At 44.1% G+C, this 16892-nt stretch overlaps 1 protein-coding gene across 5 annotated transcripts in view; it reads right to left on the bottom strand.

Annotated features, from left to right (window-relative positions):
• Nucleotides 1-6446: 6446 nt before the first annotated feature.
• The window catches only part of LOC124291560 (lysosomal alpha-mannosidase-like), a 56761-nt gene continuing 46315 nt past the window's right edge, over nt 6447-16892 (bottom strand). For 4 of the 5 annotated variants that reach the window (XM_046728576.1, XM_046728574.1, XM_046728575.1 and 1 more), the window contains 5 exons: nt 16156-16788; nt 10491-10664; nt 9502-9616; nt 8099-9018; nt 6447-7936 (listed from right to left, as the gene is read on the bottom strand). In XM_046728576.1, the coding sequence (XP_046584532.1) occupies nt 8909-9018; nt 9502-9616; nt 10491-10664; nt 16156-16788 (1032 nt within the window). In that variant the 3' untranslated portion in view covers nt 6447-7936; nt 8099-8908. The remainder of the gene's footprint in view (nt 7937-8098; nt 9019-9501; nt 9617-10490; nt 10665-16155; nt 16789-16892) is intronic. The other variant, XM_046728577.1, reaches the window with a different exon arrangement.

Here is a 16892-nt window from a genome sequence, read left to right as displayed (position 1 = left end):
GACACACTCGTGATACTGCAACAATAGCACTGTGAAAACAGACACACTCGTGATACTGCAGCAATAGTACCGTGAAACAGACACACTCCTGATACTGCAGCAACAGAACTGTGAAAACAGACACACTCGTGTTACTGCAGTAACAGTACTGTGAAACAGACACACTCCTGATACTGCAGCAACAGAACTGTGAAAACAGACACACTCGTGGTACTGCAGCAACAGTACCGTGAAAACAGACACACTCGTGATACTGCAGCAACAGTACTGTGAAAACAGACACACTCGTGATACTGCAGCAACAGTACTGTGAAAACAGACACACTCGCGACACTCGTCATGATGCTGCAACTGTAGTTTTGTCAAACACACCAACTCGAACCTATGTTCTCGATTTCGTTACAGGTTGTCAGCACTATACCTGTGCTCGTGTGTTTCACCTACCTCCAGCTGACTCGCTTAGAGGTATATACCCAAACTCACTCACTCACTCACGCACGCACTCACTCACTCACTCAGATATCGCGTCCCTTTCAAATGTAGTCTGAGAACGTACATCTTATATGGTGCTGGTGAGTACATGTACTATGTAACTTTCTTCAATCTGGTTGTTTGACACTGTATGCAGATTGTAGATGGTCACCGACCGTAGTTTTGAAGATGACTTCAGCATGACCACCTGGACTTTGTGCCGTAGAGTGATGAAGGGCGTTCTGATGAAGTGGCAACCTTTGAGTCGGATGTGGCTCGTTCTGGGAAGAGACCCACTCGGAACATCACTGAAGGGGAATCACACTGTTGGTGCAGACAGCTCATTGTTAAGCGGGAAGTCATGTCGGATGTGCTGGATGGTTATGTCGCCAAAATCAATGTAGTGTTCGCACTGACAGGACAAAAGAAGCCAGATTTCAATTGCTAACTGAGTTCAACTAGTTTGTAGAGTTTGTTATTTCACAGTTGTGAAGGTTTAACAGTAACTACAGATGTTTGCCCGATCCAATCCTTACACTGCAGTCCGTGATTCTGGACTGACCCATGTTCTGAATATGAGGAAATAACTCGGATTTTGTATCAGGGCTGATCTTCAATGTGTAATCAGTGTCAGGACATGTAGCAGTCTTTGTATCAGGGCTGATCTTCAATGTGTAATCAATGTCAGGACGTGTAGTAGTCTTTGTATCAGGGCTGATCTTCAATGGTAATCAATGTCAGGACGTGTAGCAGTCTTTGTATCAGGGCTGATCTTCAATGTGTAATCAATGTCAGGACATGTAGCAGTCTTTGTATCAGGGCTGATCTTCAATGTGTAATCAATGTCAGGACGTGTAGCAGTCTTTGTATCAGGGCTGATCTTCAATGTGTAATCAATGTCAGGACGTGAAGCAGTCTTTGTATCAGGACTGATCTTCAATGTGTAATCAATGTCAGGACGTGAAGCAGTCTTTGTATCAGGGCTCATCTTCAATGTTCAATCAATGTCAGGACGTGTAGCAATCTTTGTGTATCAGGGCTGATCTTCAATGTGTAATCAATGTCAGGACATGTAGCAGTCTTTGTATCAGGGCTGATCTTCAATGTGTAATCAATGTCAGGACGCGTAGCAGTCTTTGTATCAGGGCTGATCTTCAATGTGTAATCAATGTCAGGACGTGTAGCAGTCTTTGTATCAGGGCTGATCTTCAATGTGTAATCAATGTCAGGACGTGTAGCAGTCTTTATATCAGGGCTGATCTTCAATGTGTAATCAATGTCAGGACATGTAGCAGTCTTTGTATCAGGGCTGATCTTCAATGTGTAATCAATGTCAGGACGTGTATAGGGCTGATATACAATGTGTAATCAGTGTCAGGACGTGTAGCAGTCTTTGTATCAGGGCTGATCTTCAATGTGTAATCAATGTCAGGACGTGTAGCAGTCTTTCTATCGTCTGTGGCATGTGAAGTATCTAGCGTGTATTTGCAGTGACACGTGGGCTACCGGTTTTATACTACCCATCAAACGTTTAGGCTCACTTGTGTAAATGTAGCCACTTACTTCAGTCAACTGTTCTAAACTAGGTTTTGCCAAATATTCCTTACTGTTTACACATGAACTGATGTATTGTAAAGCAAATCCATAACGTTGAAAAGATTATTGTCAAGATAAATGATGAAACTCCGTGAAAACTGGGCAAATTCTTTAAAAATTCTAGCCAAATCACAGCTGTTCACATGCACGATATTTGCACATGGTTTTCAGCAATTTGATGCATGATACTCGTGCAATTCATCTGCATAAGGTTTGCAGTTGGTTCCCCAAAGTTAGAGGGAGAGACACACACACACGCACGCACACACACACACACACACACACACACACACACACACATTTGTGAGTGCTTTAAGCGAGTCTCAACTTTTGAAGGGTAGTATACAATAAAATACCATACCACAGTTTAACACGGATTCCCTACTCCGCACATGAGTCCCTATTTTATTTAGTTAAAGCTCGTGAATGTATTGTGACAAGTACCACCATTTCAAGTCTTTTGGTGAGATGTTTTCACGAGACTGTCCTGGACAAGTGCACACTTGAATCGTGATGGGGGCGACTGGGACGAGAAGCACTCTGTATCCCAGACGAACATCCTAGAGCGACAACGGACGTATTCTGGCAAAGAATGGGTCCAAACAAAGCGTGACTGTGATTGCCCGTGAGTACTCTCGCGGATAGCTGCTCACCAGTCCCGGGATTCTCTCATCCAGATTCGATTATATACAAATGTCATCACAGTTGCGTCATCAGTAGATAATCGTCCTCTGGGTAAACAATCACTGTGATCAAAGGAAGACTGTCGTGGGGATATTCACTGTGATCAAAGAAAGCCTGTAGTGGGGATATTCACTGTGATCAATGTAAGCCTGTAGTGGGGATATTCACTGTGATCAAAGTAAGCCTGTAGTGAGGATATTCACTGTGATCAAAGTAAGCCTGTAAGGTGTTTTTTTATTGTGATCAAAGTAAGCCTGTATATGGCATATTCACTGTGGTGAAAATAAGCCTGAAGTGGGGATATTCACCGTGATCAAAGTACGCCTGTATATGGGATATTCACTGTGGTGAAAGGAAGCCTGAAGTGGGGATATTCACTGTGATCAATGTAAGCATGTAGTGGGGATATTCACTGTAATCAAAGTAAGCCTGTAGTGGGGATATTCACCGTGATCAAAGAAAGCCTGTAGGGGGGATATTCACAGTGATCAATGTAAGCCTGTAGTGGGGATATTCACCGTGATCAAAGTAAGCCTGTAGTGGAGATACTCAGTGTGATCAAAGTAAGCCTGTAGTGGAGATATTCAGTGTGATCAAAGTAAGCCTGTAGTGGGGATATTCACTGTGATCAAAGTAAGCCTGTAGTGGGGATATTCACTGTGATCAATGTACGCCTGTAGTGGAGATATTCACTGTGATCAAAGTTAGCCTGTAGTGGAGATATTCACCGTGATCAAAGAAAGCCTGTAGGGGGGATATTCACTGTGATCAATGTAAGCCTGTAGTGGGGATATTCACCGTGATCAAAGAAAGCCTGTAGGGGGGATATTCACAGTGATCAATGTAAGCCTGTAGTGGGGATATTCACCGTGATCAATGTAAGCCTGTAGTGGAGATACTCAGTGTGATCAAAGTAAGCCTGTAGTGGAGATATTCAGTGTGATCAAAGTTAGCCTGTAGTGGAGATATTCACTGTGATCAATGTAAGCCTGTAGTGGGGATATTCACCGTGATCAAAGTAAGCCTGTAGGGGGGATATTCACAGTGATCAATGTAAGCCTGTAGTGGGGATATTCACCGTGATCAAAGTAAGCCTGTAGTGGAGATACTCAGTGTGATCAAAGTAAGCCTGTAGTGGAGATATTCAGTGTGATCAAAGTTAGCCTGTAGTGGAGATATTCACTGTGATCAAAGTAAGCCTGTAGTGGGGATATTCACTGTGATCAAAGTACGCCTGTAGTGGAGATATTCACTGTGATCAATGTAAGCCTGTAGTGGAGATATTCACTGTGATCAAAGTTAGCCTGTAGTGGAGATATTCACTGTGATCAATGTAAGCCTGTAGTGGAGATATTCACTGTGATCAAAGTTAGCCTGTAGTGGAGATATTCACTGTGATCAAAGTAAGCCTGTAGTGGGGATATTCACTGTGATCAATGTAAGCCTGTAGAAGAGATATTCACTGTGATCAAAGTTAGCCTGTAGTGGAGATATTCACCGTGATCAAAGAAAGCCTGTAGGGGGGATATTCACTGTGATCAATGTAAGCCTGTAGTGGGGATATTCACCGTGATCAAAGAAAGCCTGTAGGGGGGATATTCACTGTGATCAATGTAAGCCTGTAGTGGGGATATTCACCGTGATCAAAGTAAGCCTGTAGTGGAGATACTCAGTGTGATCAAAGTAAGCCTGTAGTGGAGATATTCAGTGTGATCAAAGTTAGCCTGTAGTGGAGATATTCACTGTGATCAATGTAAGCCTGTAGTGGGGATATTCACTGTAATCAAAGTAAGCCTGTAGTGGGGATATTCACCGTGATCAAAGAAAGCCTGTAGGGGGGATATTCACAGTGATCAATGTAAGCCTGTAGTGGGGATATTCACCGTGATCAAAGTAAGCCTGTAGTGGAGATACTCAGTGTGATCAAAGTAAGCCTGTAGTGGAGATATTCAGTGTGATCAAAGTAAGCCTGTAGTGGAGATATTCACTGTGATCAAAGTTAGCCTGTAGTGGAGATATTCACTGTGATCAAAGTAAGCCTGTAGTGGGGATATTCACTGTGATCAATGTAAGCCTGTAGAAGAGATATTCACTGTGATCAAAGTTAGCCTGTAGTGGAGATATTCACCGTGATCAAAGAAAGCCTGTAGGGGGGATATTCACTGTGATCAATGTAAGCCTGTAGTGGGGATATTCACCGTGATCAAAGAAAGCCTGTAGGGGGGATATTCACTGTGATCAATGTAAGCCTGTAGTGGGGATATTCACCGTGATCAAAGTAAGCCTGTAGTGGAGATACTCAGTGTGATCAAAGTAAGCCTGTAGTGGAGATATTCAGTGTGATCAAAGTTAGCCTGTAGTGGAGATATTCACTGTGATCAATGTAAGCCTGTAGTGGGGATATTCACTGTAATCAAAGTAAGCCTGTAGTGGGGATATTCACCGTGATCAAAGAAAGCCTGTAGGGGGGATATTCACAGTGATCAATGTAAGCCTGTAGTGGGGATATTCACCGTGATCAAAGTAAGCCTGTAGTGGAGATACTCAGTGTGATCAAAGTAAGCCTGTAGTGGAGATATTCAGTGTGATCAAAGTAAGCCTGTAGTGGGGATATTCACTGTGATCAAAGTAAGCCTGTAGTGGGGATATTCACTGTGATCAAAGTAAGCCTGTAGTGGAGATATTCACTCTGATCAAAGTAAGGCTGTAGTGGAGATATTCACTGTGATCAAAGTAAGCCTGTAGTGGAGATGTTCACTGTGATCAAAGTAAGCCTGTAGTGGAGATATTCACTGTGATCAAAGTAAACCTGTAGTGGAGATATTGAGTGTGATCTAAGTAAGCCTGTAGTGGGGATATTTATCCCCTCTACAGGCTTACTTTAATCACAGTGAATATGCATCCAGAGAATGATTATCTACTGATAACACAATTGACAACAGTTCAGATCTCCATAAATCTGACAATAGTTCAGATCTCTATTAACCTGACAATGGTTCAGATCTCCATCAACCTGACAATAGTTCAGATCTCCATAAATCTGACAATAGTTCAGATCTCCATAAATCTGACAATAGTTCAGATCTCCATAAATCTGACAATAGTTCAGATCTCCATCAACTTGACAATAGTTCAGATCTCCATCAACCTGACAATAGTTCAGATCTCCATCAACCTGACAATAGTTCAGATCTTCATAAATCTGACAATAGTTCAGATCAATAAATTTGAAAATAGTTCAGATCTCCATGAACCTGACAATAGTTCAGATCTCCATCAACCTGACAATTGTTCAGATCTCTATTAACCTGACGATAGTTCAGATCTCCATCAACCTCATGATAGTTCAGATCTCCATTTACCTGAGGATAGTTCACACCTCCATCAACCTGACAACAGTTCAGATCTCCATCAACCTGATGATAGTTCAGATCTCTATTAACCTGACAGTAGTTCAGGTCTCCATCAACCTGACAATAGTTCAGATCTTCATAAATCTGACAATAGTTCAGATCAATAAATCTGAAGATAGTTCAGATCTCCATGAAGCTGACAACAGTTCAGATCTCATCAACCTGACGATAGTTCAGATCTCTATTAACCTGAAAATAGTTCAGACCTCCAACCTAACAATAGTTCAGATTTTCATCAACTTTGATAACAGTATAGATTCCAGAAAAAAACAGAACTAGAAATGAAATATACATTTTATTGGCATCATTTGAACTCACTGAACCATGAAGACTGTGACATGTCTACTGAAGCACAATAAACATTTTTTGGCTTTTTGAAATTAATGTTATACTGATCAAAAGTTGAGTTAACATACACCTGCTAGAGCAATCCCTGAACCTGTGTTAGTGCTTGTTGTATTATCTCAAGGACATTGACAACATTTACATCATATCATTTAACACCGAGGTAGAAGAAACGTTCATCTCAGTAGATCATGACAACAACCATGACACGATGTAGCAGGAAGATATCATCACAACATCCATGACACGATGTTGCAGGAAGATATCATGACAACAACCATGATACAATGTTGCAGGAAGATATCATGACAACATCCGTGATACAATGCTGCAGGAAGATATCATGACAACATCCGTGATACAATGTTGCAGGAAGATATCATGACAACAACCATGATACAATGTTGCAGGAAGATATCATGACAACATCCGTGATACAATGCTGCAGGAAGATATCATGACAACATCCGTGATACAATGCTGCAGGAAGATATCATGACAACATTCGTGATACAATGCTGCAGGAAGATATCATGACAACATCCGTGATACAATGCTGCAGGAAGATATCATGACAACATTCGTGATACAATGTTGCAGGAAGATATCATGACAACATCCGTGATACAATGCTGCAGGAAGATAGATATCATGACAACATCTGTGATACAATGTTGCAGGAAGATATCATGACAACAACCATGATACAATGTTGCAGGAAGATATCATGACAACATCCGTGATACAATGTTACAGGAAGATATCATGACAACATCCATGATACAATGCTGCAGGAAGATATCATGACAACATCCGTGATACAATGTTGCAGGAAGATATCAGCATACAGAAAAACCTGGTTTTGAACTGGCATGTACCTTGTGGTATATCCTCCAGATTTACCTGATAGTGACATTGCTCAATCAAGAGAAGAGATGTGACCATAGGTGTAAATTTAGACTATTAAACTGTAAAAATCAGGACAGTTAAGTATGTGGAATGACTAAGTCACAATCTGTTAATCCTCTTTCCCCCCAAACAAGCTAGTCATTTACATAGATACCAGGCTGTCAGTTAACATGACAGACTGTCCACACACATACAAGTCTGTACACACACGCCTGAACATACACATAACAACCTGTAAACACACACATACAAGAATGTACTCACACATACAAGCCTGTACTCACACATACAAGCCTTTACACACACACACACAAAAGCCTTTAAACACACACAAGCCTGTACTCACACACACAACCCTGTACTCACACACGCAAGCCTTTACACAAACATACAAGACTGTACTCACACATACAAGCCTGTACTCACATATACAAGCTTGTACTCTCACATACAAGCCTGTACTATCACATACAAGACTGTACTCACTCAAATACAAGCCTGTACTCTCACATACAAGCCTGTACTCACACACATACAAGCCTTTACACACACACACAAAAGCCTTTAAACACACACAAGCCTGTACTCAAACACACAACCCTGTACTCACACACGCAAGCCTTTACACACACATACAAGACTGTACTCACACATACAAGACTACTCACACACATATAAACCTGTACTCTCACATACAAGCCTATACTCACACACACAATCCTGTACTCACACACACAAGCCTTTACACACACACATACAAGACTGTACTCTCACATACAAGCCTGTACTCACACATACAAGAATGTACTCACACACATACAAGCCTGTACTCTCACATACAAGCCTGTACTCACTCACATACAAGCCTGTACTATCACATACAAGCCTGTACTCTCACATACAAGCCTGTACTCACACATACAAGCCTGTACTCACACATACAAGCCTGTACTCTCACATACAAGCCTGTACTCTCACATACAAGCCTGTACTCACACATACAAGCCTGTACTCACACATACAAGCCTGTACTCACACATACAAGCCTGTACTCTCACATACAAGCCTGTACTCTCACATACAAGCCTGTACTATCACATACAAGACTGTACTCACTCACATACAAGCCTGTACTCTCACATACAAGCCTGTACTCACACACATACAAGCCTTTACTCACACATACAAGCCTGTACTCTCACATACAAGCCTGTACTCACACACATACAAGCCTGTACTCACAGACACACACATACACGCCACGTGTTAGACCGTTAGTCAGGTAACGACTGTGCACAAATACTTGACTAGTATTGTGAATGTTCACACCAGTTTAGTTAACAAACATCCACTTGGGTAGCCCAAACGGAGGACAAAATATTTGATGATTACACCAACTCAAATTACAAAGAAACATTCATTAGCATGATATTGTATTATAAGGATCAGGTGTAACTTCTCTGTCTGTGACCAGCAGGTGTCCCCCGGGGTCAGTGCTGTGTGAGTTTCACCTGGAACGTCCGGATCTCCATGGGGTTCAGCGTTATGTCTAGGGGAGCAGCTTCCGACAGGGACACAGGCTTAAACCTCAAGGTGGTATCTGAAAACATAACACACCATGTTATTCATTCAATGAGCAACATTTCTTTTGAGTGAAAAAATGTTCATAATCTTATTACAGCCAAATGAAATAGCAACAGAGGCTGACGATCAAACATGAAGATCAAACATGAAGATCAAACAAACACATGAGGCTTACAAACACACATGGTGACAGACAAACAGAGTATGTGAGTTTAGTTTTATGCCGCAGTTTTAGCAATTTTCCAGCACTATCAAGATGGGGGACACAAGTAATGGGCTTCACACATTGTGCCCAATTGGGGAAATGAGCCGTGTCTGCCCGTGATGGCAAACACTTTAACCACTAGGCTACCCCACCGCCCTGACAGACAAATAGAAAAAGCTGACAAATGAATGCTCTTAAAAGGCAAACAAAGTAAAAAAGTGCATATAAAGAGGTTGAAAAACACAAGCGGCTGTCATGTGTGAAGAGGCTGATAAACACAAGACTGAGCGTTACCTGTGTGTCCACTGTCTGTTGTTTTCCACTGGAGGCGGTTCAGCTGGCTGAGTGGCAGGTTCGACCCCAGCGTCAGCTCCGTCACAGCCTCGATATCAAAGGGCACAAATAGATCCTGGAAACAGAGTAGATGGACTGTCACACCCCATTGACCTCTGCCAGAAATACTGGCTGATTCCACAAATATTTTCATGTAAACACATAAAAGATGAAAAAGAATAGAAATATTTGTTTTGCTACAACCAGAGATCTGAATTCAGTGACTGAAAGAAGAGTTCTATTATCCTCTAAAAACTTAATCATAACTGTACTTGGTGCACAGTGCCTCTTCCTGTTATGTCTTATGTAGACACTCTTCTTTTGTGGGATTACCTTTCTATGGACAACATGTTAAGTTACTGTCAGGGTTAGGGTTTTAGATAAAGGGTTACATGGCATGATTATAGATGGGTTTTTAGTTGGAGAACAGCAGAAAACTGACAGGTCAACCTGTAAACATACTGGCTCTATAGACACAAAAATGTTGCACTATCCCGAACCATCGCCAGTGGTTCTGTGGCATTTGATCAACGAACCAAACAACTTTCTTCTTGCTTCTACTTTTCTATAACCAGCAACATAATATGCAATGTTCAACAGAGGTCAATATTAGTACAATGTAATTATCAGTTGTTAGATGTTCTGTATCGTTTCATTAACCAGTCCTGTGACATGTACAGTACATTGATTTCAGTTATTAATTAAATGTCCGAATTGTCCAGTTGTCTTCTGTTTCTTTAAATCCTAAACACAGATTTCGTATCATTGTCTACAACTTTGTGAAAGCGATGAAATAAGTACTGAATGTTTTGAGGTTGTGGAGGCTGGTGTTAACAGCTGATCTGTGTACTACCTACATCTGCAAAGCAGAGTGTGCACTGTTCACACATTTAGACCTCCATAAACACAAGAAGACAATGAAATCAAGTACAAGCAGACAGCCGGGTAACCTTCAGTGACACTGTAACTGGGGCAGAGAGGGCTGCATCTTCCTCCTTCTCGTAGAAGTGCTCCAGCCTCAGCAGGTACGGCTGCATGGGGGAGGGGGCGGGGCCCGATCCTGCGTACTGCTCCAGGGTCAGCAGGTGGACATTGGCAGGTAACTCACGCTTCAGGCCAGACCACTGAAATAGTAGTTTAAAACAATCTAAATATCATACACTTTTTACCAAAATTACAGCTGAGTGGATGAGTGGGTTGTGTGAGTGTTTGTGGATATCATACTTGCATGATAGGATGTTTTTATTTTTTGTCAAAAAAGCATAATGCTCGATTGGGGATGTGTATATGACTAAATGTATGTCATATATATGTATGACGTGTATGAAGTCAGACCAGACCACCAAGCTGACACACTAGCATATTTATACAAACCTGTAGAGGTTATGAATTCTTTGAAGAAAGTCCTCCTTGGGTTACATATAAGCATTAAAATGTCCATTTTAAAACCTACAACAGTTGTAACTATATTTTAATAAAAATATTTACAAAACAAAAAACACATTTTTGTCTGGTGAGACCACCCCTACAGGTCCCCTCAGGGCCCCCTACAGGCAAGAGCAGGTAACTCTAGCCATCAACCTCGCACCTCACTTTTCATGTTGAATGGGTCAGACAGAATGAGGGGAGGCGGGTGGCCGTACCCCAAGGAGGACTTTCTTCAAAGAATTCATAACCTCTACAGGTTTGTATAATTCTTTTTCAGAAGAAGTCCTCCTTCGGGTACATATAAGCATAACACAGACTCCCAAAGACTGGGAGTGGTATTCTGTCTGACAAAGTGATCCAATCGAAGTAACAATCTACAACCGCATGGAAATAGAAAATTACACTTACCTTGTCACCTGACCGCTGATATCAATCAAGGCAGGGGTGCGTGGCTAGGGTGAGGACCCGGATTGTTAAAGCCTATATGCCGATGTCACACCCCGAGTAATAAACCCCAACACCCAACCTAAAGGTTGGAGGTGTGTAAATACGGGGAACTCGCCAAAACAAACTACTGTCCATAGCACACAGCTAGCCAAGCGTGGGAAAATGGAGAGTAAAAGTAAGGCACCGATATACCAAAGTAGAACGGGAATAAAAACACCACCAGATACCGTCACCGATAGAAAGGGGGAAGGAATAAACCCAACACCAAGTGTAAAACAGAGTACATCATCTGGAAAGCTCAATTAGCTTGAGAGGTGCTACTCTGTCTACTGCGGAGAACCGTCTGGCCAAATCGAGCAAGTTCACGCAAGTGTTTGTCCAACTGGTAATGACGGATGAACGTGATCGGTCGGCTCCATATAGCCGCGGACCAGATCTCCTCAATGGGCAGAGCGGCAGCATACGCTTTGGAGGTGGCTACTGCTCGAACCGAATGAGCCTTCAACCCCTCGGGGGGGGAGATAGGCCTTTATGTAAGTAAGCCATACAAATTGCTGACACAATCCATCTCGATAAGGTTTGTGTAGTAGCCGGATGACCAGCCTTGCCCCCGATGTAGCAGCAGAATAGCTGCCGTTCTCTTTTTATACGCTTTTAGTGTCTTGCGTATGTCTAACACGTGCACTCGGCGTTTCGTGTTACGAGATGAAGCAGGAAGCGTAAAGGCGGGAAGATCGATAGGCGCTGTTACATGAAACGTGCTCGCGATCTTAGGGCAGTAGGAGTCAGGTAAGCGAATGCTTACCCTATCCTTATGAAGAATGGTAAGTTCCTGGCAATGCGGTCCCGAGACAGATAGACTAATCCCTGCTGTGTCTCGAATCTCGCTCCCAAGAAAACCAGATTCTGGGTCGCAATCCAACCCAATTTGGTGAGAGTATCCATCACTGTCTGTGTGGAATCCCAACGCGAGTGGGTGGTGAGTGCTCTGAGAACCCAGTCGTCCAGGTACAGGTAACAAAAAGTTGCCCTGTGCCCTGGCAACTTGAGCTGGCACCAGCATGAGTTTTGTGAACACCCTTGGCGCCGTGGAGATGCCGAAGGGTAGCACACAAAACTGATAGCACTTCCCGTCGAAGGAAAACCGGTTGTATTTCCTGAACTCGGGGTCCATTGTGACATGGAGGTATGCGTCTTTGAGGTCGATTGACATGAGCCAATCCCCTGCCTCTACAGACAAAATCACTGAGCGCAGTGTCTCAATCTTGTAAGATGGCACCTCAATCATGTCGTTCAGACCCTTTAGATTTAGAATGGGTCTGAACCCGCCGTCCTTCTTGGTAACCTGGAAATAAGTGGAGTAAAAAAACCCAGATTTTCCTGGCCCGTCAGAACCACCTGACTGGACCTCGGCACGGAGTATATCCACCTCCTGAGAAGTCGGCCATCCCTGAGCGTGGACAGGACCCAGGAATTTGACGTGACTCTCTCCCGCTCCCGAAGGAATAGAGTTAGTCGGCCGCCGATAGGGACGTCGGGTAACAGGCAATGAATGACGGCGGTTGGCTGTGTAACCTTCAAAATGTTCTGGTCAGAATTTAACAATTTTATAACTCAAGTCCTTGGTAAAACGTATGAAATGTCAAACCATGATATTCTACTTTGTTGCAGTAGTAACCACTTACTCAACCACATGATATTATTGGCAAAGCGCCACATTTTCGTAATGAATATAAAAGGACACAAACCTAAGTTTCACCATCAACAGAACATTATTAAAAGATGTCTACGAGACAGAGAAATTTATCGAGAAGAAAAACGATAATATGAAACATTTTTTACAGAAAATGGAATGTCCTAGATGCAGTCCTGTAATTTATTTTTTAGTCTTTTAATTCTCTGTAATATTAGCTAGCATCTCAATTGTAAATCTATATTCCCAGTACCATATGTTATACATTGTCTGCTTTCTATTATGCAACCTGTACCATTCTACTCTACCCACATATCTTGTTCAAATGTAACCAAGTAAAGTGAATAAAAATACTTTACAAAAAAAAAAATAAGTGGAGTAAAAAACCCCAGATTTTCCTGGCCCATCGGAACCACCTGACTGGACTTTGGCACGGAGTATATCCACCTCTTGAGAAGTCAGCCATCCCTGAGCGTGGACAGGACCCAGGAATTTGACGTGACTCTCTCCCGCTCCCGAAGGAATAGAGTTAGTCGGCCGCCGATAGGGGCTCCGGAGGAATTACTTTTACTGGGAAGCCGGGGCCGACTTCCCCTTCCTCTGAAAAGGCTGCTGAGAGGTGAGGGTGGAGTCCTCAAACTGGCTAACCGCCTCTGCGGCCTCCCTGACTACTGTCAAAGCCCCCGGGAATAGGGTCGGACCCATCCTGAAGGGCAGAGAGAGTAGAGCCTGCTGTGTAGCCGGAGAATACCTGGCGACCGACAGCCATAGCCTACAGAGGCCCAAGACTGCACTCATCATCTGGCTTGCGCACGACTGTATGGCGTCGCGTGCCAAATGTGAGTGCACCTCTGTAAGCTGCCTCGCTAACGTGGACGATGGCATGGCATCGTCCATGCCCCCCCTGGTCCACCAGCTTGCTCTGCAGGGCAGAGAGGTCAGCTGAGTGGACGGTAACCTTAAGCTGTTGCACGGCATTGCGGTATTGCTCTTCAAACGAGCGATATACCGACTTCAACATCTGGTTATTTGAGGTAAAAGGAGGCAAGCGCCGACCCTGCCAAGCTGACGCCTGACTGTGGCCAGATGACACCCCCGGGCGACCGAGGCATAAATGCACTCGTCAACCACCGGGGGGTCAAACAGAGCCTCCTCTCCCATCAAGTAGCGTCGGTTGAGCTCCGGGAGATCAAACCATGACCGACTACCTGATAAGAGAGGATTGATAACCTCGCTAAGGAGCGTAGGCAAAATGTGCAAATGGGTCTCGGCGACCCGACACTGAGCAAAGGCCCCCCCCGGGAGGTGAAACTCCACAGGGTCGGGATCGTCCAAAGGGATGATCACCTGCGGCAAAACAGTAGCAATACGATCACGTACCTGCCGCAGGCATGGGCCAAGTGAGAAGCTACCTTCCCCCGACTGTTCCCAACCCCCATCCTCCTCCATGGCTTCCTCCTCCCGCTCCTCCAGGAGTGAGCTCTCGATGTCAAGAGTCACCTCCAAAGTCACGGAAGCAGGATCCACAGACAAGGACAACGGATCAAAAAGAGCCGAGGTGCCTGGCTCGACCAACCCTAGGCTCGAGGCCGAACCTAGTCGCTGAGGACCCAGGGAAGTGCCTGCCGTAACAGGATTCCCTGGAAAACGGGAAGGCACTGAGGTAACCGGCAACGCCAGCACTCGAGTACCCACAGCTTGGGTGCCAGTTGCCTACGGTACGAGACCCGAAGGATCAGCTCCAGTGAGCTGGACTGTACCAGAGCCAAGGCTCGACACAACTGCACCGACAGAGAGGCCATCACCGGAACCGAAGCTCGGATTAGGCACAACCCCGGAGGCAGAACCCGTCCCTGAGCCTAAGCCTGAGGTAGGGGTGCCTCCGGCAGACGACCCCGGAGCACCACTAACCCCCGAACGGATACTGTGTCCGAGATAAGTGAGCGAACCGAAGTCTGTTAACGTTAAAGGTGCAGATGCAGAATCGGATTGTGCAGATGTAGGGGGGCTAGGGGAAGAAGGGTGTTTTTCCACCGTCTTGGACTCTTCTTGCCCTTAGAGGATTTGGAGGGTGGGTCCTTAGCCCATATGTCTCTCTCTCTCTCTCTCTCTCAGATTCATGCAGGCTTGACATTTCTCACATTGTGATGCTCTTCCGCAAGACAGCAAAGGCAAACTTCGTGAGTATCTGGGGCCGGTAAGTTTAGAGTGCCGCAAGAAACAGCAAACATATGTTCGCATATATACTTACACAAGCAACAGCAAAGAGAAAACGCACAGGCGATAAAAAATTGCCAAAAGCTAAAGCAATTTAACCAACTTAACATGTAGACATGAACAAGCGGAGAAAATGCAAGCTGCCTGTGTTTACATATATAGCATAATATACAGCAAATACAACGTACATGCTAAATTACCAACTCCGACTTACCTTAATTTCACTGAAAGCGAAATTAATTAGGCAAGCCTAGCTTATGGTAAACATATATACACCCGTCCTAGTTTTGTGAACGCCAAGCGCAACACAACAAGGAACGAATGTAAGCCACCCGATCTGCCATCTTGCCTGCCACATGGCTGGAAATGGGAACCAAACTGGCAAAGTTACAACAATTTATGAATGAAAAGTTCCACCTATAAATTCCATCTAGAGCCCATGCAGAAGAAATGGAACCATACATACAGCAGGTAACTCTTTACCACTCATTGCCGTAGGTAGAAGTAGCATACCTTCGATGAACACACACACGTCTTTCATAATGAATGACAGCATGAAAAGTGAGGTGCGAGGTTGACGGCTAGAGTTACCTGCTCTTGCCTGTAAGGGGCCCTCAGGGGATCTGTAGGGGTGGTCTCACAAGACAAAAATGTGTTTTTTGTTTTGTAAATATTTTTATTAGAATATAGTTACAACTGTCGTAGGTTTTAAAATGGACATTTTAATGCTTATATGTACCCCAAGGAGGACTTCTTCTGAAAAAGAAATAAGTAATATAAGTTTAATCCAGCACTCAATCCAACTCACTCTACACAGAACGTATTCTTACATTTGTTCTGAAGTTCTTGCTCCAGTCAGCATATTTCATTTGTACATTAGTGAAGGACATTGATGGTGCCATGAAGAGTCTTTCCCCAAGGTCGCGGTGTAGTCTAGCTGAGTCGGCAATGGTGTCCAGGAACACGTAGTTGTAGCCTCGGACAATCAAACCCTTCCCATCAGCCCCAGTCTCGTTCAAGGGTTCCCCCACACCGCGGGCATCATCCTTCAACAGGCGGCGATGCAGCATCAGTTCCAGGGAGCCATCGCCCAGACTGCTGCCGCCCTCAGAACGGTCATTGAGGACAGTGAACTGCACGTTCCTGCTGGTGTCCTGAAGGTAGATCCTGCTGTTCACAGGGTAGTAGTTCTGAGAAACAGGTTCTGTCACGTTGAGGTCCCACGTGTCACGGTGGTTGCGCTGTCTCTCCAACACCTCCCTGCCATTGGCATCAGTAAAGAAGCGGCCCTGTGTGGCAAGGTTGGTGGTGTATCTAGTGATCACCTCCTTTCCAATCTTGTCATCTATCGAGATTGGGCCAATAGTCCACTGGAACTCGGCGTACTGCTCATTTTCATACACTCGAATCACCTGCGTAGCCCACGGTGCAAACTGCTGGTAGACTTCCTGCACAAGCCTGCCCTGAAAGATGAGTCATTATTCCATCATTATCAGTTACATTCATACTTTAATCTAGCAATCCTTTCTTCAGTTTCAATACTGAAGTCATTTCAGGAAGATTTTGT

Source organism: Haliotis rubra, unplaced genomic scaffold, assembly GCF_003918875.1.
Source record: "Haliotis rubra isolate DU_JTF1 unplaced genomic scaffold, ASM391887v1 Scf496, whole genome shotgun sequence".
NCBI classification, from domain to species: domain Eukaryota; kingdom Metazoa; phylum Mollusca; class Gastropoda; order Lepetellida; family Haliotidae; genus Haliotis; species Haliotis rubra.
Note: the sequence above shows the minus strand (reverse complement) of the source record. Positions and strands in the feature narration are given on the sequence as shown.